Here is a 22902-nt window from a genome sequence, read left to right on the forward strand (position 1 = left end):
GCTGGCCGAATGGAATGGAATGAAGATGTTCGGCCCAGTCTCGTCCTTCTCCCCGTCCATCATCAGTCAGATGGGCCGACTGACCCTAGAAATGACACCAGAGGAGATCGGTATGCTCCGACCGACTGAAAGGAGCAGCATCGCTTCTTTGGGCGCCATCAGTGAGTGGAGCAGCAACCAGGTAAGTGCCTGGATGCATTTACTTTCATGGATGGACGGATGGGTGGATATATAGACACTCAAATAAAATTCACATTGCCATAAAACACAGGATTATTGTTTCGTATTTACCGGAATACAATGGGAGGAATATCTGATATTTCACATGCACTGGTAGGGAAGTAATGAAATACAAATTCTTGGTTACTATACTTGAGTTTTTCAGATATTTGAGGACTTATTTTCCTCAGGACCTTTTATTTCTACCCCCTACTTTAAGATATTAGGAGTCCCGAGTCCTTGTTTTGTCAAAATAGGCTTGTTATTTTTCTTTCTCAGTCTGTGGATGATGACATGATGTAAAAACAAAACAAAGTTAAAAACACATACAGGTAAGGTGTCTGTTGTCAGTAAGCCAATTTTAGCATGTGAGAAATGTTGAGCCAATGCTAGCTCACTCTTCATGAACAACATGAGACATGTCATGAGACAATTGATTTTTAGCCCGATTTAAGTTCATAAGAGGGGTTTTTTTGTAGTTGTGCCAATATATCAAAATAGGTCTTGTATGTGATTTACAGTAAAATGACTTTTTCATTTTGTATCGTACTTAAAGTACAGGAGTTTAATCAGTAGCCTACTTTTACATTTACCAGTCTTTCTTACAGAAGTACCCGTACTTCTAAAAGTACAGAGTGTGAGTACCGGTACTCTTTTTTTTTTTGCCATCTGTGATGAAATGTGATGACAATAGAAGTTGGAGCAAACTTTTTAAAAACCAAGTTTATTGTTTCCGTCGAGCTTCCTCTAGTCCACAGGTGTCAAACTCAAGGCCCGGGGGGCCGATCTAGCCCGCCACATCATTTTATGTGGCCCGCGAAAGCAGCTCAAACATGTCAACTTCCATGATCCTCTCTAAAAGGTCTACCAAAATTTTGTATGCAATACATAAGAGATATAGCCTATGCATTTTCTTGTTACTAAATCCCTTATGGAAGTAATTTAAACAATAGTGGAATCAACAGTTATTCTTGACTTCTTTATATGGTTTCAGTCATAACGGCCCTCCAAGTGAAACAGTAACTAAAATGTGGCCCGCGACAAAAAAATGAGTTTAACACCCCTGCTCTAGTACATTACACGGTGGCTACTCAGTTTGCCACGGTGCCTCACCTCGGTCTGCAGTGGTTGGCGTGATGCAAATCCCTCGCATTTGTAATTTAAAGCGTTAGACAGGTGACGGCACTTACTTTTTTCCTAGCTGGTTGCACTGTTCACAACAACATTGAACTCCACCAAGCTGAACCCGAGCCAACTTGACTCCAGCATTCTGGTAGCCATTGGATACATGGTGTGCGGAGCTAAAACAACAGAAATGAGCTCTTTCAATGCTGTTGAGTTCAGGTGAGCAAATGAACATCTTGCCTTTCCAGCAGCTCCTATATTTTGTTCTTCTACTTCTTCCTTTCATAACTTTGCTGCTGTGAATTGGGAATTTCTCCATTGCGAGACTAATAAAGGTTTTCTTATCTTATCTTGATATTCATCATCGTGAATCTCACTGATTCACTCTGTCTCCCCCTGGTGGTTGTAGCAAGGCGGTGCTCTGGCTGGGTCAGCTCAAGCTCTCCTGCTCAGAAGAACAGTTGTCAGCGCTGGCGGGCCTGCTGACCCACAGTTTGGCTTTTGGACCCATCAGTTCATGGGGGATGGAAGTCTTCATTGAGATAGGAAGTCTGGCAGGTACTTAGCATTCCCCTGATATAAACATTTGTTGAAATATTCATCTGTCCATCATCCACTTGTCCTCATTAGGGTCATGAACAAGGCTAGCAGAGGTGACTTTAGATAAGAGGGCGGGTACACCCGAACTGGTTGCCACTTATTCTTGATCTTCATCAAAAATGGTTCATTAGTATCATTAAAAATAAATAAATAATAACACATTGGATGGATGGAACAGCTGTGTGACAAAGAATGATTCACTTTAGAACAGTGGTTCTAAACGTTGTTAGAGGTACCGAACCCAACCAGTTCATATGGACATTCACTGAACCTTTCATGAGTAAAAAATAAAAATATGATTTTTTTTTTTACAAATTCAAGACATTAACAAAACACATTTATTAAAATCAGAAAAAAAGTAAATACAATTACATGGCATAAGTATAGTTTTTTTTTTTTTTTTTTTTGTATGACGTACTATCATGACAGTCACAAGGTGACTACTGAGCGAACTAAATTTCCCGCAGCACTGATTGGACAAGCAATGTAATGTGATCATCTGCAGCCAGCGATGGCCAAGCGGGCGTGTCATAACTAATGACATCTTGAGTCGGGTGTGTCTTAACCTCCGTGGCAGAGGCTCCGTCGACCCCCTGAGACTGATTCACCGAAGCCCTGGTGTTCAATCGAACCCAGGTTAAGAACCACTGCTTTAGAGACATTAAAAGCATATCTTTTTTTCCTTGCCTGTTTTCAAATCAACTTTGTACTTTGGAGCATGTCCATGTTTCAATCCCGACACTAAGACATTAACTTTTCACAGCTGGTCTCCCAGATATAGCCATGTCAGCCTTGGTAAAAGAGCAAATAGAAGGAATAACACCGATGGCTATCTCAATGATCCCCCCTGACAAGTTCGCTGTAAGTTGACTTCTCTTCAACAAAATTCTTCCTTTGACTCAAAGCTCTTCATCGCCGTGAATATTGCATTCTGCTAATTCTTTTGGTGTTTTCTGCTTTCTTGTCCTCGTGTCATACCACGCGAAGGTTGTGTTCCATCAGCGGCAGATCAGCATGTTTTCTCATGAGCAGGCTGCTGCAGTAACAGAGCAGCAAATCACAGCTCTGTCAGATGTTCAGAGGACTGCTCTCTTTATGGTGCTCACACCCTGGGAGGACAGGCATGTGGATTTTAGAGGTGAAGACACTCTTCCATCTTTTTTTTATCTGTGTTCTACTTTTTTCATTGGTTATGTGTTGAATATAAACATGCCCCAATAGTGATAATTAATTCAGCATGTTTAAAAACTAGCGACAAAGTTTCAGGTCAGGTTTTTGTTTGCTTCATAAGGTGTGCACTCACACAAAGTTTTTGCATTCCCTCCTAAAAAAAAAAAAAAAAAAAAAAAAACATGGCGAGCGCCGGTAAATGTATCAGTCTATCGCTAATTGGTAAGGGAACTCATAGTTGTTATGCATGTTTATCTCCTTATGGGTCAACCTTCGGGTAAACATATGCGGCGTCCGAGGTGGGCGCTCTTTTGATTGACAGAAAGCTCCCGAACTCAAGTCACACTCTTTTGGATACTCTGTTTGAGGCATTGTCGTCAGCGGGTTCATTCATTACCATGGACCAAAAGAAATTATTCCATTACTGTTTGCTTGTCTGACTGCATTATTTTGAGCCTAAAGCCATTCAATCAGTATCAGTCCAAATGGCTTCATCTGGTGCAACGATAACAAACAACCAAATGTTACGGTGTCTGGAAATAAGTGTCTGTGCATCGGTGGTAGCCGAGTGAGTCAACACAGCAGTACTATTGCACATTACATTACTGTTTCTCAGATTAATAAATTGTGACTGTTTTTTACTGAGGAATACATTTATTCATTTATTTATGTTTACCAGTGCGGAAGGAGAAAACTTTACTGACACTCTCAGTTGGAAGACTGTTATAAATTATTCAAACGGCTATGTGGATGTCGCCCCTAAATGGAAAACAATATCTGCACCTCACATACACACATGTCCCCGTATAAACAAAAACTATTTGGGAGCATTTATTTTCCATCTAAATAACTGTGTTGTATTCTTAATCCTCTCTGGATACGATGTATTCTTTGCTGTAATTGTGTGTACCTACCTGTCATTCGCACCACCCCGCTCAGAGAAAAATATGTTGCAATGATAAAGCCAGTGACAGCAACGGTTTAAACACGTTTATTTGGTTTATGAGCAAAGTTTTCTGTTGTTGTCTTTGTCCAACCATCTCAACTCGGGCAACTTAGTATGTATCCGCAACACACATGGCCCTGTGGAAAATGGTAACTGGTTGTTAAAAAGATGCTGGATGGCTTTTTGCCTACTTTTTGCCTCTGAGTAAGGCACTAATGCTAGAGGTGTCAAACTTATTTCACATTGTGGGCCACATACGGCCTCTGTAGATGTCAAGTGCGCCGGACCATTAAAATTATACCATTCTATGCTATAAATAACCAAAATATCATGTCTTTCCTTTGTTGTGGTCTAGAGAAGCACAAGAACATTAGGAAAATTTTGAAATTTAATGAACATATCTTTTACAAAACATTTCATATAACACCTTAGATTTCCTTAGACAAATGTGCAAAATTGCTTTTATCCATCACATATATTAATTGCAACTGATACCCCTGATTGTACAAAGGCACAAAACTTTAACAAATACAGTAGTTGGTATTGAAAAATATAGTAATGCATTTTTAAGATGACACATGCATATAAAATCTAAATTTAAGTCCTACCTACACCTTACAAACTAAGGAGAGTGCTATTAAATGTGTACAGAATAAAGTATTCACATGTCCTTGATAGCGTCTGCTGTGTTGGGTGAGGTTTGTCTCAGTGACAGACTGAGACTGCTGTTGTCTTCTTCTCTGATCAAAACAATGTTGTCTTCTACTCTGATCAAAACAGTGTGTCCCCTAGCGGATAGTCCATTAATTGCACCATATTAAAAATATTCATTCCGTCTTTTATGCATTTCTTTTCACTTTTAAATTATCCTGCGGGCCTGATCAAACCTCCTTGGGGGCCGGTTCCGGCCCGCAGGCCGTATGTTTTACACCTATGTTGATCTGGAGGCTGGGGTAGGTCACTAGTCACTAACCCGGTTAGTGACTAACCCCAGCCTCCAGATCAACAGTTTGCGCGCCACATTCTCTCTGATATCTCACCTTACGTGCCTGCATGTGTGTGATGTGGTTCTCTGTGTGGTGTGCAACACAAATATACAATAGAGTGAGTTGAATTTCCTCTTGAGGGCTTATATCAAATCAATGAAACATTTTTTTCTACATTTATTTTTGGTAGTTAGGCCAAGCATGTCGAAAACAATTGAGCATGATGTGTTCAACATAAATACTGGAAGCTTAAGCATTCTAGTTGTTCAGTATTCTAACACTAATATGCAAATATATTTGACAGTCGGATGTTTGCAATGATTTGAATGTACTCATTTAGGGAGGTCACAGGGACTGACGGTGAGCCCCAACTCTCTGTACCTGATCCTCGGCTTGCTGATGGCGCTGACGGACAGGCCAGCCTGAGCTGACATATCCTGCTTTATGACACGACTATCCCATGTCAGGATCAGGAGGCACCGACTCGCCCACACAACCAAAGATATTTATCTGTGCAATACTGTACTGCTTTGAAACAATCACATCAGCATATTTAATGAATGTCCTCTCCATCCATTCATCTACGTTTCTTTGCCACTTATCTTTATCAGGGTCCCGAGTGAGCTGGAGCCTACCCTGGACTTGACACCTGCCAATAACAGGGCAGACATTGACAACCATTTGCACTCACCCCTCTGGACAATTTAGAGGACTGAATATAATTAACCAAACTATAATTCAAGTATTTGATTAAATTATATATTTAAGACATTCAACACTGACAAAATATATGTACAGTATATATATATATATATCGGTATATACATATTACATCTACTTTATGTAGGATGCAAGTCATTCAAAACATTACTATATGTTCCTTTAAATTTTTTAAATCATATCAACTTCTGACTTAACATGTTTTTGTTCTAAGTCCATCAACGTGATTTTGTTTATTACAGGTATTTTGGAAACACAGTACGTGTACGTGCATTCATGGACAAATCATTAGTACTATAAGTTGTGTGTTTCTGACATGATAGAGATTTGCGTTGTTTAAAAGTATCATTTAATTTTTGGTCACGTCTACCTGAGTGTCTTGTTACACATCCAAAGTAATGTTAGATTTAAATAGCACTACTTACTTCAATTTAAATCATTCCGGTTGTAAGCCATGCAGTCGTTTGTAGATGGATTTATTAATTCATTGTCATTGTATAAACTATTCAGATTTTCTTTCAGATGACTAATGAGATTGTCTCATCTTGAACTGTGTCTATTCAAGGATACACCACTATCAAAAGTAACCAAGAAAGAGACTAAAATATGTATTGATTTTATGCATAACTGGTTTTTAAAGATTATTTTATTTTACTTTTTGTGAAGTGTATGCACACAATGTTGAAAGCAATATCTTTACTGCTATATTGTGCTGACCTTAAATAAAATGGAAAAAAAAATGCTCTTAAAATCAATACATTGTGGTTTATTTTTGGTGACAGTTTAGTCACATAAGCTTAACACCAATGCCGAATTTTGGAACAACGTTGTTGCACCGGTTTGCCATTGAAAGAAGTGTGATGGGTGCAAATGCCACTTGCTTCACAAAGGATGAGCAAAATTATCTAAATCATTACAAAACATGATACAACAGTTGCACATCTCTTTGATTGTACTAGCCATGCCTGTGTTATGGCTGTACTTTGTTTTCAATTAATCATTAAAAAAACTGTTATTCCAGAGCAGGTTTATGAAGCTTTAGTCTTAGCATAAATACATGATGTTGACAAATGATCATGTTCAGTATCTTCACATAAATCCATATAATTAATAAACTCATTCAATGCCAGCCATATTCAGACCTTTCTCCTTTACACCTTTCCTAAAAAAACAAACAAACAAAAACGTACAAGTCATGAAAATGTGTGCCTGGTATTTAATTTCGATATTCTTAAAATAGTTTAAAATGTCACTGGGAATACATACCATCCATCTATTTTCTGATCCGATTATCCTCACACGGGTTGCGGGGCGTGCTGGAGCCTATCCCAGCTGTCATTGGGGAGTTGGCGAGGTACACCATGTACTAGTTGCCAGACAATCACAGGGCACACAAAGACGATCAACCATTTGCACTCATAATCGCACTTACGGACAATTTGGAGTGCCCAATCAACGTGCCATGCATGTTTTGGAAATGTGGGAGAAAACCATCATACTAGAAGAAACCCCACACAGGCACAGACAGAACATGCAAACGCCACACAGGAAGGCCGGAGCCAGAATCGAACCCTGCACCCCTGCACTGTGAAGTGGACGTCCTAACGAGCCCACCCTGCCACCCTAAACAATTGCATATTTTACTCAGATTGCTATGGGAAGGGGAATGCTGTTTATTGAAACCTATTTTATACCCAAAATATGTACACAATACCAAATTTGTCATCGCTATAACAGAAGCAAAGATATGGGCTTCTCAAGTACAGTCAGCGGCTTAAAAAAAAGTGTGTATTTTAGGGGCAAAGTATGATTTCACTTGTGTCTAGGATACTTTTTTTTCTTTAAACCTGAATTAAAGTCTCCACTATATACTATTTCTATGTTGCCCATACGTATCAATCTTGGGTGTTGTAAATTATGAGGGCAATAAACACTTTCAAGGTTAAGCAATGCTAAAAAACATAAAAACGGTACACACTGTCTTCTCTTTCAACAGATCAAAGGCTAAATATTCAGGCGTTTATCAAAAGTGTAACGAGCACGACCGGTGTGTGACGTCATTCTTACGCCATCTAGTCGGTCTCGTCTGTTTTTGGATAATGCCAAACCGTAATCTTTTCTCATCATCGTGGGGACAGGACAGAAAAGAGGCGAAGCAATTACATCAACGAATGTTATTATCATTTTGACTCTCTCGGGAAGTGGCGACATTACCAAGTCATCTCCTATTTGTGACGTGTAGAAGGTGGGAGCGGAGTGAACGTAACCAGCGGGCTGCAGCAGTGAGCAGCCTGTCCGTCTGTCAAACATTTAGCATCGCGGCCAACATGGCGGACTGGGGTAAGAAACCCAACTCGGAGCGGAGAGCAACCTCCCCATTTTTCACTCGTCAGACACTTTGATACACGAGGCCATCGCTCCTTTGTTACTAACTGCCAACTCGTATGTGGCCGGCGCTGACACATTTTCTGCTGTCGTTTTTACAGACGCTGACAACTTCGAGCTGCAGGAGCCGACTCCAAAGGCGCCGCAGGACAAATGGGAAGGCGAAGACGAAGATGACGACGTTAAAGTGGGTGAACATGACAGTGGGCGCCTCAAGACGTGGCGCTTAACGCGCTGAGGTCCAAACGCTTTGTTCGCGTGCCAGAGACTTTGTCGCACTTGCCCTGTTGTCCTTCTTGACGCGGGTGGACTGTGACAGTCAATCGCTACCCACGTAGTTAAGCTAAAGTTAGCTGACTGCTACCTCATGTGTGATCTGCTGTTGTACCCCAAGTGCAGCTAGCGGCGTGCCTGTGTATTTGTGGCTATATGTGGACATTGTAACAGTAAATACTGTCACCTTGTAGGTGTTTTAAAGGCAACATCTAGGCCTTTACAGTGTGTAGTAGTTATCCCCAAGTCTTGGTCTTTTCCGACGGAATTAACATTGTTAAAGCTAATCTCTTGTCGGGCCGCCCAGTTGGGCTAGCAGACTTGCTAACATACTGGCTAGCTTCGCTTCAGTTTGCCTCTGGAAATCAGATGAAGTAACTTCACCCCGATCAGCGCGGAAAGGCGTGTGTCGTCTTGAGGAGGGGCATTTTAGTGCTCTAAATCGGTTGTCATGAACGATTGTGTGAAAGTAGCTCCTTTATGACTGCGGAAAGCCCCAGATGGTGCATTCTAGTTGGGAAACGCGGGCAGCCGTCAGTCAGATGAACTCGTCTGGTCTGATGACTCATCCAACATCTTGCGTTAGCTCCAGAATTTTCCGTTTATTTTTAGGAAGTGGGGCTTGAGTTGCTGTGACTGTGCAGGTGCTATTACCTGAATGCTGCTTTGGTGTCAGGGAAATTGCTGGTTGGGGGCGGGCTCCTCAATTGTTGGTTTTTGCAGAAAGAAACTGATGAACTAAGTTCAAATTCGTAACACTGGAATTATTCCCCCTAGTTAATTGTTGGGACCAATATTCATTCTCAGGCTTTGTGTACGTTTGTTAAGAGTTAACTATAACCATGATAAACATGTTCTAATACTGTACAAGACATGAATGAATTTGAAAATCCCATTCAATACCTCCTCAATATTCTGGTTGAGTTTTAATATGCGATTATTTTTTTCAAGCTCTTCTTCCAATGTTTTTTTTTGTAATGAAAGCAATAAATCTGTATGTAGCACAGTATACACTATTTTACTATGCATAAATGTTTTAGTCTTTTCAGATAGGTGCATTGAGTCGGTTTCAGTTTCTTTTTTCCCCAGACAAAAGTTTTGTTTTCCAGTAAAGAGAGAATTGTCTAATGCTGTCAGCTCTGACGAAGGCTGAACTGACAACTGAAACTGTCAGCAAGGTAAGCGAATTCTCTCTTTAGTGGAAAAAAATATGAATCATGAATTAATATGTACAATGGTTAATCTACTTGGATTAGAGTTGTCGATTGATTTAAGACTTTGACATGGTGTCTATGCGCTCACAAAAACAGCTTCACAAAATTCTGACAAAAAAGTGAGGTGTACCCCTGAGTTAAAATTACAACTACAATGAAAACAAATCTGTGACTTTATCACTTCATCTTTTTTTTATGATCCATGTAACAATGACGTGTAAACATGTGGACTACACTTCTTAAGCACTGGATTTATCCAGATGCTGTATGAATTTGAGATGTCAAAATTAATTGACAACTATTTCAATAGGTTCCTTTTATCGTTGTTTAGAGCCATTGTTTGACTTTAAATTGTTTCGATCTTCAAATGTCAGCCTTTCAACAGTAATTATTTTGATTTCTGTCGTACTTCATGAAAACAGACTGATTATCTTGTAAGCCATTTGCAATCATCTGATTTTACTTTGGAAAACAATGACCAAACTAGTAACTGAATAAGTAGGAAAATGGATGGTGAGTACAATATCAATCCCTGTCATGTGATCTTGTTGGCTAATTTTTTTTCTAATCACTAAATACTACCAAATAACCAGCAGTAATTGTGCAATACACAGTAATGGGGCATGCTTCTAATACAATTAAATGCAAAATAAACACTTTTTTGATGCAATAATAAATTCTAAAAATGCAATAATAAATTCTAAAAATGTTTGATAGTGACAGCGCAAATATAAAAATAAATACGCCCTACTGAGTCAACCGACCAAATTGAAGCACCATAGATGTTTTTTTTTTTTCTCCACATTGCAGTGTTTGCGATTTGGAAATTGTGTTCTCCACAGACTACATTTACATGTCGTCAAGATCAAAAATTCCGGTTTCTAAAACATTTGGAAAAACCCGTTTGTGTGAGCGGACAGAGTTTTGAGTAACCCAATTCGAACGGCGACACACTATCGAAATGCAACGAGAAGTGATTTCCACTTGTTACTTTCTACCGCCAAAATAGATATTCACATCATTCACATGAATCAAGCAGTCGGTTTTGTCCTTCCTCTAAAAGTGTACTTTGTGTTCTCTTCGCCATGATAGTTTTCCTCTGCTTGTGTATTTCTGGCGAGTTGTGCGTCAGATGTACAGAGTTGTACACGGGTATACGTGTGTCTGTATAAACACCGTCATTTTTCCCATTGAGACGTTGTGGAGCAATCAATGTGCTCAAGCTATTAGGCTGAGTATGCCGATTAAGCGGGACGCCGCACGTGCTTCCTGCATTCAAAACCCAGGATCCCTTGTGGATCATTGCGGAGGATGTGCAGCTCTCTGTAGCCTGTGCTGTGTGAGCCGGCGCATTATCCTGCAACAAACGCCGCATCCAAGTTTCCCGCGATGGTTAAAAGTAGGAGCGTGTTTATTCCCGGTGACTGAGCAGTACAAAGAGTTGGCCTTTCTGCTATTTGAAGGTATCGGCGGTATGTATTGGTTTTCAAGGTGAGGCACAAAACCTTTGGGAGACCCCATGTATGCCATCGCCTTCATTGTGTGTGTTAGTACATCTTAGTTTTGGTCAAATGAATTCAACTACCTTCCGTCACGGCATTCTTACTTTTTCGTAGTAGATTGTCGAGGTGTACCTAATGTTGTGGGCCATGAGTTTAGAATTCATGACTGTCGCAATTTGGCTGCTGGTTCATACTGAATCACATGACTGACAGTTACTTTTAATATCCCTGGTCTCCTAGTTTGTTGCTTCCTCATTTTCAAGTGACCCACTGAATTCACTTTGCAGGACAACTGGGATGATGAGGAAGACGAGGAGAAAAAAGAACTGAACAAGACGGGTAATTATTCATTATTTGGCACTTTTGACAGCTGCTGTTTTGTCAATTATCGTTATTCCTTTTCAGAGGTAAAGGTTCCTGAAAAGAAAAAGTTGAGTGAGAAAATTAAAGAGCGAGAAAACCGTTTGAAGAAAAAACAACAGGAGTTGCAAGAAAAAGAATTGGAAGTGAGTTCTTTCCTCTGCCGTTTGCTTTTGTATTTTCCTGTGTTCCTTATGCTCATCAATGAAGAACGATGTTATGTTATACTTTGTGCTATCTGCTTTTCTAGGAAGAGCTCACCCCTGAAGAACAACTCGCAGAGAAGTTAAGAGTGCAGAAGCTTCAGGAAGATGCAGACTTGGAGTTGGCAAAGGATGCCTTCGGTAAGCCTGAAGTATTTTTGTCGGGCTAGTTACTCAAAATGTGTTTAAACCCAAATAATTAATGTTGGTGGAATTGTATTATTATTATTATTACTATTTTTTTTTTGTTTTGTTTTTAAAACACTGTCCTCTTTGGATTTGTTTTAAGAGACCCCCCCCCCCCCCTAATAAGCCTGAAGTATTTTTGTCGGGCTAGTTACTCAAAATGTGTTTAAACCCAAATAATTAATGTTGGTGGAATTGTATTATTATTATTATTACTATTTTTTTTTTGTTTTGTTTTTAAAACACTGTCCTCTTTGGATTTGTTTTAAGAGACCCCCCCCCCCCCTCCTTAACAAAGGTTCCCACGATGCAAATTCTCCACACTGTTTTTCCAACATTCTGTTCAATCCAATCTCCTATTTAGAGATCCCTCTGATGCAACTTTTTCATTCATTTTCCTCTGTCATTACCTGCCAGAAGATATGCATTCAAAAAAAAAAGTCGCATTTCGCCTGAATCTCAAATCATTTTGGGTTCCACTATCCGTGATTGCATAACCCATTGTTATGTTGTTTCCAGGAGTTGGCGGCTCTTCAGTAGCTGGAATTGATGCAATGTGTCCCTCTTCCAAAGAAGAATTCACAGAGTTTGAAAAATTGCTGAAAGAAAAGATATCCCAGTTTGAGAAATCGGTGCACTATTCAAGTTTCTTGGACTCCTTGTTTCGGGAACTCTGTATTTCATGTAAGCCATTGTTTCAGGTGTAATTACATGATGTTGATAATCCTGTTTCTCATCAGGTTCTTAGACATGTCTGACTTGTAACAACTTGTTTTCTTACAGTGGAAGTGGATGATTTGAAGAAAGTCAGTAATTCCCTCTCAGTTCTACTTAGTGAAAAACAGAAACAAGAAAAGGTACGACTGCTTCTTCATGTTTATCAGATTTTGACTGCTAGGGGGCAGTGTTTACTCATTTGAGTGACCTGCTGTGACCCTCCAACGCACACGCAAAACACTCATACTCCTACATTTTAGTATGTTCCTAAACAATTTGTGCCACATCCTGAACAATCACAGGTGTTTAAGATCTTTGGAAATATTGGCATAAAGACGGTGTTGTTTCTTAAAAAAGACAACGTGGGTGTATTACAATGGAATCTCGACCACTGTCCATACAAGGGTTTATGTTTAAGGGTTGGGTTCATCTATGATCAATGGTTTCATCACATTGACAGCAGCAACTAACCTAATGACCTTGATCAAAAGCCACAAATTACTCTCACTTTTCAGATGTGCACAGTAATTGCCCACAAACATATAACAGGTGAAAGGATGGTTACCTGTATAGGATCTATTTAAACTGGGCGTGTCAACTTGTGTGGATGTGATCAGGCCCAAACCATCCTGCTACGTAAACCTTTCATCACGGTTGTTTGGATAGCTTCTCTTGTAATTCAGATTTATAATGAACAAACGCACCCAGCCTAAGGCCATTAGGCTATGTTTACACTTTTGCACAATCCAGAATTGTATTTTATTTTCCTTTTTGTCCGTATGCGCCATGTATCATAGTTTTATTTCCCGTGCAGTGCGAATAGTACAATTCCGATTCCCCCAATCTGACCCGGGCCTCTTTCCTAAATTAGATAGGTACCCGATGCGTTTGCGGTGTAAACGCTCATCCGTATGCACCTGACGTACATGTCATCAAAAGCCAAATATGGCCTCTGCGGGCGGAAGAGAGCATTCTGGAGACGACAGATAATCGTCCATGAATCTGCAAAGTTGCTCGGAGTAACAGTGTTAACTTTATTTGCATTTAATTTATTCGCACCTGTAAGTAACCAGAAGCAGATAGTGGGTGTTTTGTGGCGATGGCTGCAGTTCATCCATGCAGACAGTTTGGTTGCTTGGGGTTGTAATTAGTAGACGTCTCTTTCTACTTCCTCCCACCTTGCTACTCTGACAGTATGAGATAAGATGAGGCTATCCCTACATATGGGAATATATTTACGTCCAGAAACGTGTGATGTTTTTTTTTTTCTGGGGGGGGGCATGCTTTTTGTGCACGCGTGTCACATCATGAATGTGTTCCGTTCTCATTATGAGTCTGTAGAGTGTCCCTAAAGTTTGAGACAGTGCATCTATTTTTCTCTACCTTTGCCAGTGCAACCAGTAATTTTATTATTTTTTTTAAACAATGTACTTTTTTGATCATCACTATTCTTGAATATGTTTTGTTGCTGATACGTTTGTGATTCGCACCCCAGCCCATTTATCAGTCATATAGTGACAATGAGTAGGGTTAAAATTGACTTTGGAAGTCAATACTTGCACCCCGACCATTCCAGGTTAGAGGCCACTGTGCTCCCACTAAAAACTTAGTCTAGAGCCCAGCATTTAAAGTCACATTTGTTTTTGTTATGTTAACGAGTATACAGGTATAAAAAGATCTGATTTCACCAAAAAATCCTAATTGAACATCCCGCCCTGCCGTGTGAACTTGGCCTTCGTGAAACAAAAGTTTTTATATTGTCTGCATTTCAATTCTGTGACAAAATGGCCAATATAACAAATGAGAACAACCTGTTGTTTAGAAAATGTCTTTCCCGCTGTAGGAAACAATCGCTTCCACTGTCAAATGGTCACAATCATAAAATGTATTTATATGAATTGTACTTTGGTATATGCCTACAGAACAACTACATTTACACAAGCAAAAACTAAGGTTTTGTGTGATGTCTTCTTGCATGATGGTTGTTCCAAATGTTTTCTGAGTGTGGACATTTTTTTTCTCAGAATTATTGACTTCATGACGCATTTGTAGGTTACATTACGAGAAGGACCCGTGACGTGCGCCACTGTTACACAAGCATTTTTGAATGACAGACGATATTTGACTTCAACTTGTTTTCTTTCCAGCAAAACAAAGGGAAAAAAAAGAAGAAAGGTGTCGTACCCGGTGGCGGTTTGAAAGCACAGATGCGAGACGACTTGGACTATGGCGGCTTTGACGGCGGCTACGCCCAAGACTACGAGGACTTCATGTGACACAGGCTCCATGGCAATAGTCCCGGTGCCCTTCCGACCCCGAATTTTGCAGCTCTACCTTATGCTGTCCAGTGCCATCCTGGAAGTTCAGAACTATGTGTTGCACCCTTCATCTTGCTTCAGTGACTTCAGGGACTGTGCTGGAAGCTTCCAGTCTCACCTTTTGATTTATGTTCAGACATACGGAATTGCCTTTTAACTCTCTTCATACAGCCTGGACTCATATGCACACACCCGAATAATTAAGTTTTTATCTGTTGGGTAACCCTGCTTCAAGGAAGTATACTTTGGAACTGCTGTTGTCTGTTGTCAGAGCTCATTTTCAATGGAATGTTGCTTCTGTTCCAAAAGCAGACTCAGTATTAGAGTTATACATGTAGTGACATAGAAACAGAAGGTTCTATGCAAATTCTTAAACCAGAATGTCATGTGTATATATTTTAGGTCTCACTTGAGGATGGTTCTCTTACAGATGAGTATATAGTATCTATAACCGGTTGCCAAATACAAATAATTCAACCCACTATTCATGTTTTCAACTGCAGAGGTTTTGTTCTGGGGCCCTGAAACTGACATCGAAGTGGAGAATGTATGTTTACAGAAAGCACACTGTTAGCTGAAAGGTTAAAGGGAAGGGTAAAGAATTATGAATTGACTTCAAAACTTGACTGCCATTCTATTGAGATGTCTCTGGATCTCCTCCAACAATTGGAGGCAAGCGTATTAACTGGTATTTTTTTTTTGGTGCATTGCAAATGAAATTTGCCATACCGTACGAGTGCTTGAAAACATTGGATCGGCGAGATTGGAACAACTGAATAAAATGGTCTCCTAATCATTACTTCTGCCGGCTTGTATCAAGTATGATGAGGATCGTGGAATTTATGGGCCTCCCCCTACTCTCTTACGGGCTAAATCAATTGAGAGCAATTTATTTCACCTTTTTCTAGATCTTGACCAATTTCAATGTGACATGGGGAATTGGCTACTGTGTTGACATTTAGAATGCTGCAGTGTTTTATAAGCATCTAATTTAATAAATCATTGGTCAAAACAAAGGTGTCTTGCTGGAATCACTAAAATGTTTTAATAGTAATAAATATTCTATTTACAAGTTTCAAGAAAATACAGTAATCGCATAAGAATGACATTGTGGAAACAAATGAACGGCATTAAGACATTTACTTTAGCTTTGGTAGTTACATACCGTATTAATTTGTAAAACATTCCTATTGAATATTTGCACCCAAGTCGAGATTAATGTTGGACACACTCATTGCTGAATCTTGATGCGCTTAGTTTCTGGCCTTTGCGCCTCTTCCTTTTGGATCTCTGGTGCTGCGTCTTTGACTGTTTCGGGAAGCGTTGGCTCTTTGCCGACGCCGGTTTTGTCTCCCTTCAACTCTCCCGCTTGTGGCTATCTGACCTTGCGAGTTTTGCAGGGTCTGGAAGAAATTTTGACGAGTAACCTCGCGACCTCCGCAAGTGAACATCAGTGCCACACCCTCGTTGCTCTTCATGACACGAGACGTGCCGTCAGAGGTGCCGTCAAAGCAGCGGCCGAGAGCAATTTCTTTAGCTGTGCGTGGATCCTGATCCGTGACTGTATAAATGCCGTAGTTATGACCGAGAGGATCAAGAGGTGCTAGCATAGTGAACTCATTGGTGTCATTGTTGACAGCTAGCGGGAGATGGTTCACAAGGTACTCCTGGAGGAGCGAATTGACATGATCTCTTTTACAACTACCCTGCGGAATCACCTTCACCAACGTGCGATCGACGCGCGCCTGATCGTACAGCATCCCGCTGCACTTGAATTCGAGGCACACGGCCGACACTGCCGTTTGGTCCATGTCGCGGATGCTTCGGATATCTCGGAGACCGTACAGCTGGCCCACTGTCTTCGGATGAGTGCCCCCCATATTGTGAGACCGCACATTAATCTCATGCGGGCTGTTGATTTTGACTTTGATGTAACAGGCACGGTATTCCATTGGCTTAGGCCACCAACTGAGGTAGTCCTCTGTCCAGCTCATTGGGTCGTCCTCATTGAATGGCACCGTGTTGTAGTCATAACGATCTCCTTCTACTCGCGAGAAGCGGAAATGAGCAGCACTGAATGGTGCCTCCTCACATTCTTTCAGTTTTTCAAAGGGATACACCGGTCCGTTGGCCTCTTCGGCCGTGTTTGGACTTGGTTTTGCCAAGTTGATGCTAAACGCTGTCTTCTTGAGTCTGGGGTTGTCATGATCAGTGCGCCTGTAGTTCAGCCTGCCCAGGTAAGGCTGAGGCACTCCGATGATATTCGGATTGAGTTTGGGAGTCGAAGCGACAGCCTCTAGTTCCTCGCCTCCGAGGTTGGCCATGACGTACGCAGTGTAAGCATCTGCTTTTTGCTCATCGCAGAAAGCCGGTAGACAAGCGCCGTTAGAGCCTGTGATGACGCTGTCGAAACGCCCCCAAGCACGAGGGTTAGAGGAGTAGCCAGCTGTGGGCTCCATGTTTATGAGACTCACTACGACTCCCTCAACCTGTTCACTGGGCATGAAGCGCTCGCTGCGGAAGGCCCGCACTTTCACATAACACCTCCGGTTCTCTGGGACGTCCAGGTTAAAAAGTCGTCGCTCTCTGATCTCCAGGTTGCCAATCAGAAAAGTTCTCTCTTCCCTTTTTCTTCTTGATTTTTTTTCAAGCTTCAGACTTCCCTCCTCCTCCCACAGGCCTGTCTCGGGGTTGAGTGACCAAAGCTTCATGGTTCTGAGGTGTTCAGGCATCATAACCTGGGCAGAATCCAGGAACACCTTCACCTCACCTGCATTCAAGGGCTCATTGGTTTCTCCGCCTCTGAAGTCAACTGAAAACATCCCATAGGTTCTCAGTGGCAAGGTATCTCCTTCGTTCCCGACAAAGTTGAGATCACTTTGGGCCGCGGCGGCTGTGGAAACATCTCTGGGGTCAAGAAATGTTACGCTGGCGTTGACGTCACCCACAAACACTTCACCGTTCTCCTTATAGAAAGAATTGGGAGGAATCTGTATGTGAGCCATCGCTTCCCGTCCTTCTACTTCCCCCAGATCGAGTGTGTTGGTTTCTGAGGACCGAATGGTCACAGGAACTTTCTTTCGTGTGAGTTGAATTTCATGGTACACAGCACCTCCTTTGGTATTGAATGGAAGTACCTTTGTTGTGTTGATGAACGTATTCATGTTGTCCACAAAAGTCAGGACTAATCTCTCCATCTCAGGCGGAACGTGGATGGTGAAGGTACCTTTGTATCCCGTACGGCTAATTCTTACACCATTCATAAAGATGTGGCCAAATCTCATTGGCTCACCGGTGTCTGCGGCCACAGCTCTCCCATGCACAATCGCTTTGGTGTCCACACATTTCTGACAGCCACATTCAGTAACGACCATTGTGGGCAGTTGGTAGCCCTGGCATGCCAGGTGCCTTTCCTCCATCTTTGCCACTCCGCAGCAGTATGCCACTTTGTCTTTGCATCTGATACCATTGTCCAGCTGTCCAACGCATGTGCTGGAAGGACATTTGCCGACGTCATAGTAGAAAGAGTTTGTGCTGTTTTGGTAGCAGTCGTGTGGAAGACGTATGAGATGAGGATCAGGCTTGGGATTGCATGAATGGCTACTTTTGCCTGAGGGGGAAAGGATATATAATTTAATCACTGAATGTCTGGCCGTTGTTTATATGTATGTAGCTATTATTATTGTAATTTTCCGAGGTAAACTGTAACATACCAATGATGTTGAGCATCGCTGGTTTGGTATGGCCTTTGTTTATATGTATGTAGCTATTATTATTGTTGTTATTTTCCGAGGTAAACTAACATACCAATGATGTTGAGCATCGCTGGTTTGGTCTTAATGGCCCCAGATTGACCGCTTGCCCTGCAGTAGTACTCTCCAGCGTGTTCAAGATGCAGCTTTTTTAGAACCAAGGTGCTATCGGATTTCCTTTCTAAGAGGCTGTTGTTATGGAACCTTTGTTCAGGAAACACAGACCGATTAGAAAAACAGAAAGAACCTGAGGATCACAGTATTCAAATGTCATGAAAACATAGTTACAGGATTTGTATATTGCACTTAAACTATAAAGTCCTACCATTGGTACTTGTCTGGCTGTGGTGTACCGGCCACATTACAGCAGAAGGCAGCAGTTTGTCCCTCTCTCCTGGCCTTGCTCTCAGGGTTGCTCAACACATGAAGCTTGTCTGAGAAGCGACAAAAATCAAAATACACATCAATTTTGATCCATTTCTGTCGTTACTTACAAAGATTTTTCCTGTACCGGTTCTTTTGAGCTGCACGCTGACGACTGTGGTACGCTCAGCGCTTTTAGGAACCAAAACACTTTGGGTGGCGTGGCCTTGCAGCCTGATCGTCAACGTGGTATTGCCATCAGGACAGAGCCCGGGGATCCGGAAATGTCCATTGTGGTCTGTGAGGGTGAGGAGTTTGTCCGAGCCCAGTATTGCAGCCCCCTCAGCAATGAGACCCCCAGAACCACGGATAGAGCCCAGTAGGATGTGCTCTTCACACATGCACGCATTACACTCTGCATTCACCCTTCCCATCACACAGTGTAGGGCGCAATCTAAAAATTGGGTAAAATAACCACAATATTCAGTCAGTGATAATATAATTTCAATGCAGAATTTGCCATATTACAGTGCTTGCTGGTCCTGGTTCAGAGAACAAATTGTTTTAAGCAACCAATGCGTGCTTACCTGTCACACACTCTGGTCCGTGGCATTCTTTCCTTTCTACCTTTGGTCCATTGCAAAGCAGTGAGGGAGAACTGCAGCTTCTGGAGCGAATTTGGACTCCCACTTGACCACAGAGGGCAGAACATGGACCCCAGTCTGTCCACGGACTCCAAATATCCTGAAAGTTGAGGCTGTTACCTGAGAAGAAATAGAACCGCAGCCGTATTACACCACAAAGTAACAATTCCACCAATGACCCAGTGGAAAAATGAATCAGCAATCACATAACATCAAGATCTGGACTGCTGAAATATACGAGAACAAACCTTTGGGACAAAGGAATCGAACCGCATAGTTGGAGCAGTTCCGCTCCAGGCCTTGCTCTTCATTGAGGCACCAGAAGCCCACAGTTGGGTCTGCGTGCACTTTCTCCCCGGTTTCACGGGCTGGGACCCAATCAGTGGTTCTGGCCTCCAGCGCTCGGGGAGTCTCACACACACGGGCTCGATAGTAAAAGCGGATGGCGTCCAGCTGCTCGTAGTCTCCGCGGCCTCCCGGATGGTCCACATTGAACCATGTGCTCCATTCGTAGTTGTCTATTGGCAGTTTAGAAGCAAGCAGGGAAATCACATTGAGGAGAATGATCGATTCCCACTTCAACACACTTAGAGGGTGTAAAAACAACAAACTTTACCATGAGAGCGGGTCATAGAATCTTCCCCTCGCCATTGTTCTGCAAGAGACCATTGATTTGATTTGATTTATGATCTTATTGTATGCGCTGATAATAACAAATAGTGGAAAACCTCTAAAAAATCGCCATTTGTTTCTGTGTACATTTCAAGCATAAGATGAGACAAATAGAAATAAATACTCGCCTTTCAAACCTGACCTTCACAGTGAGCTTGCTGCCAATAGCTGCATAAACTGAGTGAAAGTTCTCTGGGAAAACTCGACTGTATATTTCATATACCCATTCCACAACACACACTTGTTTTTTTTTTTAATTTGTATGTGTTGGAGAAATTAACCAAAAATCCTTTGTCTCTTTGACATCTATAATGTCAACTGACTCAGTTAAGTTTTAATTGCTTGTGTACAAAAAGTTAGGTCTCTGGAGGGCCTGTCCACCCACCAAGTGGAAAATTTATCAACCAAGTAGATCTGTAGTTGGCTGCCTAATTCTGCGTCTACATGCAAGCCATTCCAGATTTTACAAAATACCACGCACAAACCAAGTTTCTCTGCCTATGACCAGGGAACTCGGCCTGCAAAGCAACAGTTAGACTCTCACTGTTAGAAGCTAGCCACCAAACTACCTGGAAGTGCGATCATGTCAGAGGCAAAAGGTAAGCAGTGCCACAATGTTTGCACAGATGAGCAAATCGTGTTATCAGCTCTAGCTTCTGCTAACCGAAACATCCTCAAATGTTTGGCAAAGTAGTCGACATGGAGAAAAATGTTTGTGTTGGCGAGATGTATACGCATACTAACTGCCAAGTGTAATTCGGCATCTTGCTGATGAAGTGCTCCCCCTGTGAGTGAAAATGATGCCTTCACTTTGTCTTTATGGAGGTCTGCTCAGTCTGTGGGCTTTTTTTTTTTTTTTTTTTTAAAGTAGGCAATTATCATGTCGCAATGTCATTGCACTGCCCCAAGTCGTCATGGTAAGAAATGCCGTACTCGACATTGTAAACCCTGGCAGGTTTGAGCAGTGGCTCGTTTGGAAGAAACCGAATTGCCCAACCAAAGCCAAGTGATATTTAACAGTGTATGTTAAGTGTATTATCCTTTGTATTTTTTGAGCCAAAAGTATGTCATGAAGCCACCAAGGAAATTTTTAAATTGTGAAGAAAAAAAAATACAGTTTTCCTGAAAGTTGGACTTCCTCTGGAAGGGGAATTTATTATTAGTATTTATTGAAAATTTCCGGACAGATTTTATTCAGAGATGAAGAAGGTCTTTTAAATCCAGTTTTCCAAAATGTCTAGTGAGCTTTGTGAAAGACTCACCTTTTGCCGAAAAAACTGTCGCTTGGCTGATTCCGACCATGAAAAGGAGGAGTAGCCTCAATGGCATTGTCATGCAGTTCCTTCGTATTTGACCTTCAAACTTTCAACCTCTGGTCGTGTATGCTGTACACCAGGACCTCGGCGAAGGATAGAACCCAGCGGCGCAATGTCACCTCTGGTGGGAAAGGAAAAACAACTGCATCAAAAAGATTTGAAAGACAATTAAAAAAAAACATTTCGCGACAGGGCACATGTCGAGACAGACAACCGTTCCCACTCACAATTCTCACTGTCACTGACTGAGAGGTGAATCCACGCTTCCCACGTGGAAGTCAGGCATGTGAACCGCTATACTGTCAGTCCCATTTTCAACCATACTGGCAACAAATGTACTTTAAACAGGAACAAACATGCCTTCAAACATGGACTGGGATGTATTTGAGTGGGGAGGGCTGGAGCAAAGAAGAAGACGAAAAAAACAAAACGTTGTCGAAGCCCCCACTCGGATTTCACATCTGTGTTAGCCATCACCATTTGTCAGGGGCACTCACAAACATTTCCACATCCACTTACAAAGCAATTAACGTACAAAAGTTTGTCGTTGTGTTAAAGCATCGGACATATGCGCAATCTGCCCAACTGGCCACATTTGCACTCAATTCAATGTTTTGATGCATTTTGCCGACCATTACAATGAATTAGATCCAGAGCTGCCATCCATCCATGAGCAGCATGAATTGATATTCAAATTAAATTTAACACGTACGACCCAAATTTGACATCTTATTAAAATGAAAGCAACTAAAAACTTTTATACCTTGCTTGGTTTCCCCTCAGAAACAATGTTTTAAAAATGTGTAGTTGTGCGGTATTACATAAAGCCTCTCAGGAGAAGGTAGAAAGCGCAATCCAATAGGGACGCGTAAATGTCTTACCTGTTTGCGGACCGCTACTTGTGGCTATGCTTGCCTATGCTTATCCTTGTCTCGCATGTTCGTCTTCTCTTTTTATCTCAAGTCTCTCCTCCTCTTCAGTGTGTTTCAGCACCCTCCTCCAGTGTCTCTTTTTTCTGTTCTGCCTGTAGCACCACTCCTTCAGGATCTTGGCAGTACGTCACAGTATCCCTTCGTTACGTCTCCATACAATCTTGAGAAATCATCACCGTCCTCGTCCGGCACGGATGTGGTCATCAATGTGGGACTTAGGGGGAAGACGAGGTTTCGAGGGATGGAAGTAACCATTTCTGCTGGTGGTGTAGCTGACACTGGAATTCATCCTCTTGGTC

The 22902-nt window shown here is 41.7% G+C and overlaps 3 protein-coding genes across 6 annotated transcripts in view; 2 read left to right on the forward strand and 1 right to left on the reverse strand.

Moving 5' to 3' along the window:
* Window positions 1-5603, forward strand: part of strc1 (stereocilin 1) — an 18995-nt gene extending 13392 nt beyond the window's left edge. The window contains exons 23-28 of the mRNA XM_019867229.1: window positions 26-181; window positions 1421-1563; window positions 1754-1902; window positions 2708-2805; window positions 2932-3082; window positions 5387-5603. Coding sequence (XP_019722788.1) covers window positions 26-181; window positions 1421-1563; window positions 1754-1902; window positions 2708-2805; window positions 2932-3082; window positions 5387-5472 — 783 coding nt within the window. The 3' untranslated portion in view covers window positions 5473-5603. The remainder of the gene's footprint in view (window positions 1-25; window positions 182-1420; window positions 1564-1753; window positions 1903-2707; window positions 2806-2931; window positions 3083-5386) is intronic.
* Window positions 5604-7892: 2289 nt separating this feature from the next.
* On the forward strand, window positions 7893-15723 carry eif3jb (eukaryotic translation initiation factor 3, subunit Jb). Of its 3 annotated transcripts, XM_019867360.1 has the most exons (8): window positions 8009-8106; window positions 8253-8338; window positions 11428-11479; window positions 11546-11646; window positions 11751-11844; window positions 12409-12573; window positions 12673-12746; window positions 14754-15723. In XM_019867360.1, the coding sequence occupies exons 1-8, from the start codon at window positions 8094-8096 to the stop codon at window positions 14880-14882; spliced, it is 714 nt and encodes a 237-aa protein (XP_019722919.1). In that variant the 5' UTR covers window positions 8009-8093; the 3' UTR covers window positions 14883-15723. The 3 variants fall into 3 exon arrangements, with proteins under 3 accessions (XP_019722920.1, XP_019722919.1, XP_019722921.1); XM_019867361.1 differs by having other exon boundaries at window positions 7893-8106; window positions 11428-11646; XM_019867362.1 differs by lacking the exons at window positions 8009-8106; window positions 8253-8338 and adding an exon at window positions 8345-9602.
* Window positions 15724-15944: 221 nt separating this feature from the next.
* cilp (cartilage intermediate layer protein, nucleotide pyrophosphohydrolase) lies at window positions 15945-22667 on the reverse strand. 2 transcript variants are annotated; one of them, XM_019867358.1, is made up of 9 exons: window positions 22553-22667; window positions 21618-21792; window positions 20300-20338; window positions 19932-20201; window positions 19627-19803; window positions 19188-19493; window positions 19002-19110; window positions 18732-18880; window positions 15945-18534 (listed from the first exon to the last, which is right to left on the reverse strand). In XM_019867358.1, the coding sequence occupies exons 2-9, from the start codon at window positions 21688-21690 to the stop codon at window positions 16178-16180; spliced, it is 3480 nt and encodes a 1159-aa protein (XP_019722917.1). In that variant the 5' UTR covers window positions 21691-21792; window positions 22553-22667; the 3' UTR covers window positions 15945-16177. The 2 variants fall into 2 exon arrangements, with proteins under 2 accessions (XP_019722917.1, XP_019722918.1); XM_019867359.1 differs by lacking the exon at window positions 20300-20338.
* Window positions 22668-22902: the final 235 nt, after the last annotated feature.

The sequence above is a fragment of the Hippocampus comes genome, unplaced genomic scaffold, assembly GCF_001891065.2.
Source record: "Hippocampus comes isolate QL1 unplaced genomic scaffold, H_comes_QL1_v1.1 scaffold2, whole genome shotgun sequence".
NCBI lineage: Eukaryota > Metazoa > Chordata > Actinopteri > Syngnathiformes > Syngnathidae > Hippocampus > Hippocampus comes.

What these genes read in the sequence shown, in the direction of transcription:
- eif3jb (XM_019867361.1), top strand. An exon ending in ACGAAGATGACGACGTTAAA is followed by an intron (nt 8,339 to 11,427) that starts GTGGGTGAACAT and finishes TTCACTTTGCAG; the next exon opens with GACAACTGGGATGATGAGGA. An exon ending in TCGGGAACTCTGTATTTCAT is followed by an intron (nt 12,574 to 12,672) that starts GTAAGCCATTGT and finishes GTTTTCTTACAG; the next exon opens with TGGAAGTGGATGATTTGAAG.
- cilp (XM_019867358.1), bottom strand. Translation starts at nt 21,690, where the DNA reads ATGACAATGCCATTGAGGCTACTCCTCCTTTTCATGGTCGGAATCAGC. An exon ending in TCGATTCCTTTGTCCCAAAG is followed by an intron (nt 19,804 to 19,931) that starts GTTTGTTCTCGT and finishes ATTTCTTCTCAG; the next exon opens with GTAACAGCCTCAACTTTCAG. An exon ending in CGTGCAGCTCAAAAGAACCG is followed by an intron (nt 19,111 to 19,187) that starts GTACAGGAAAAA and finishes GTCGCTTCTCAG; the next exon opens with ACAAGCTTCATGTGTTGAGC.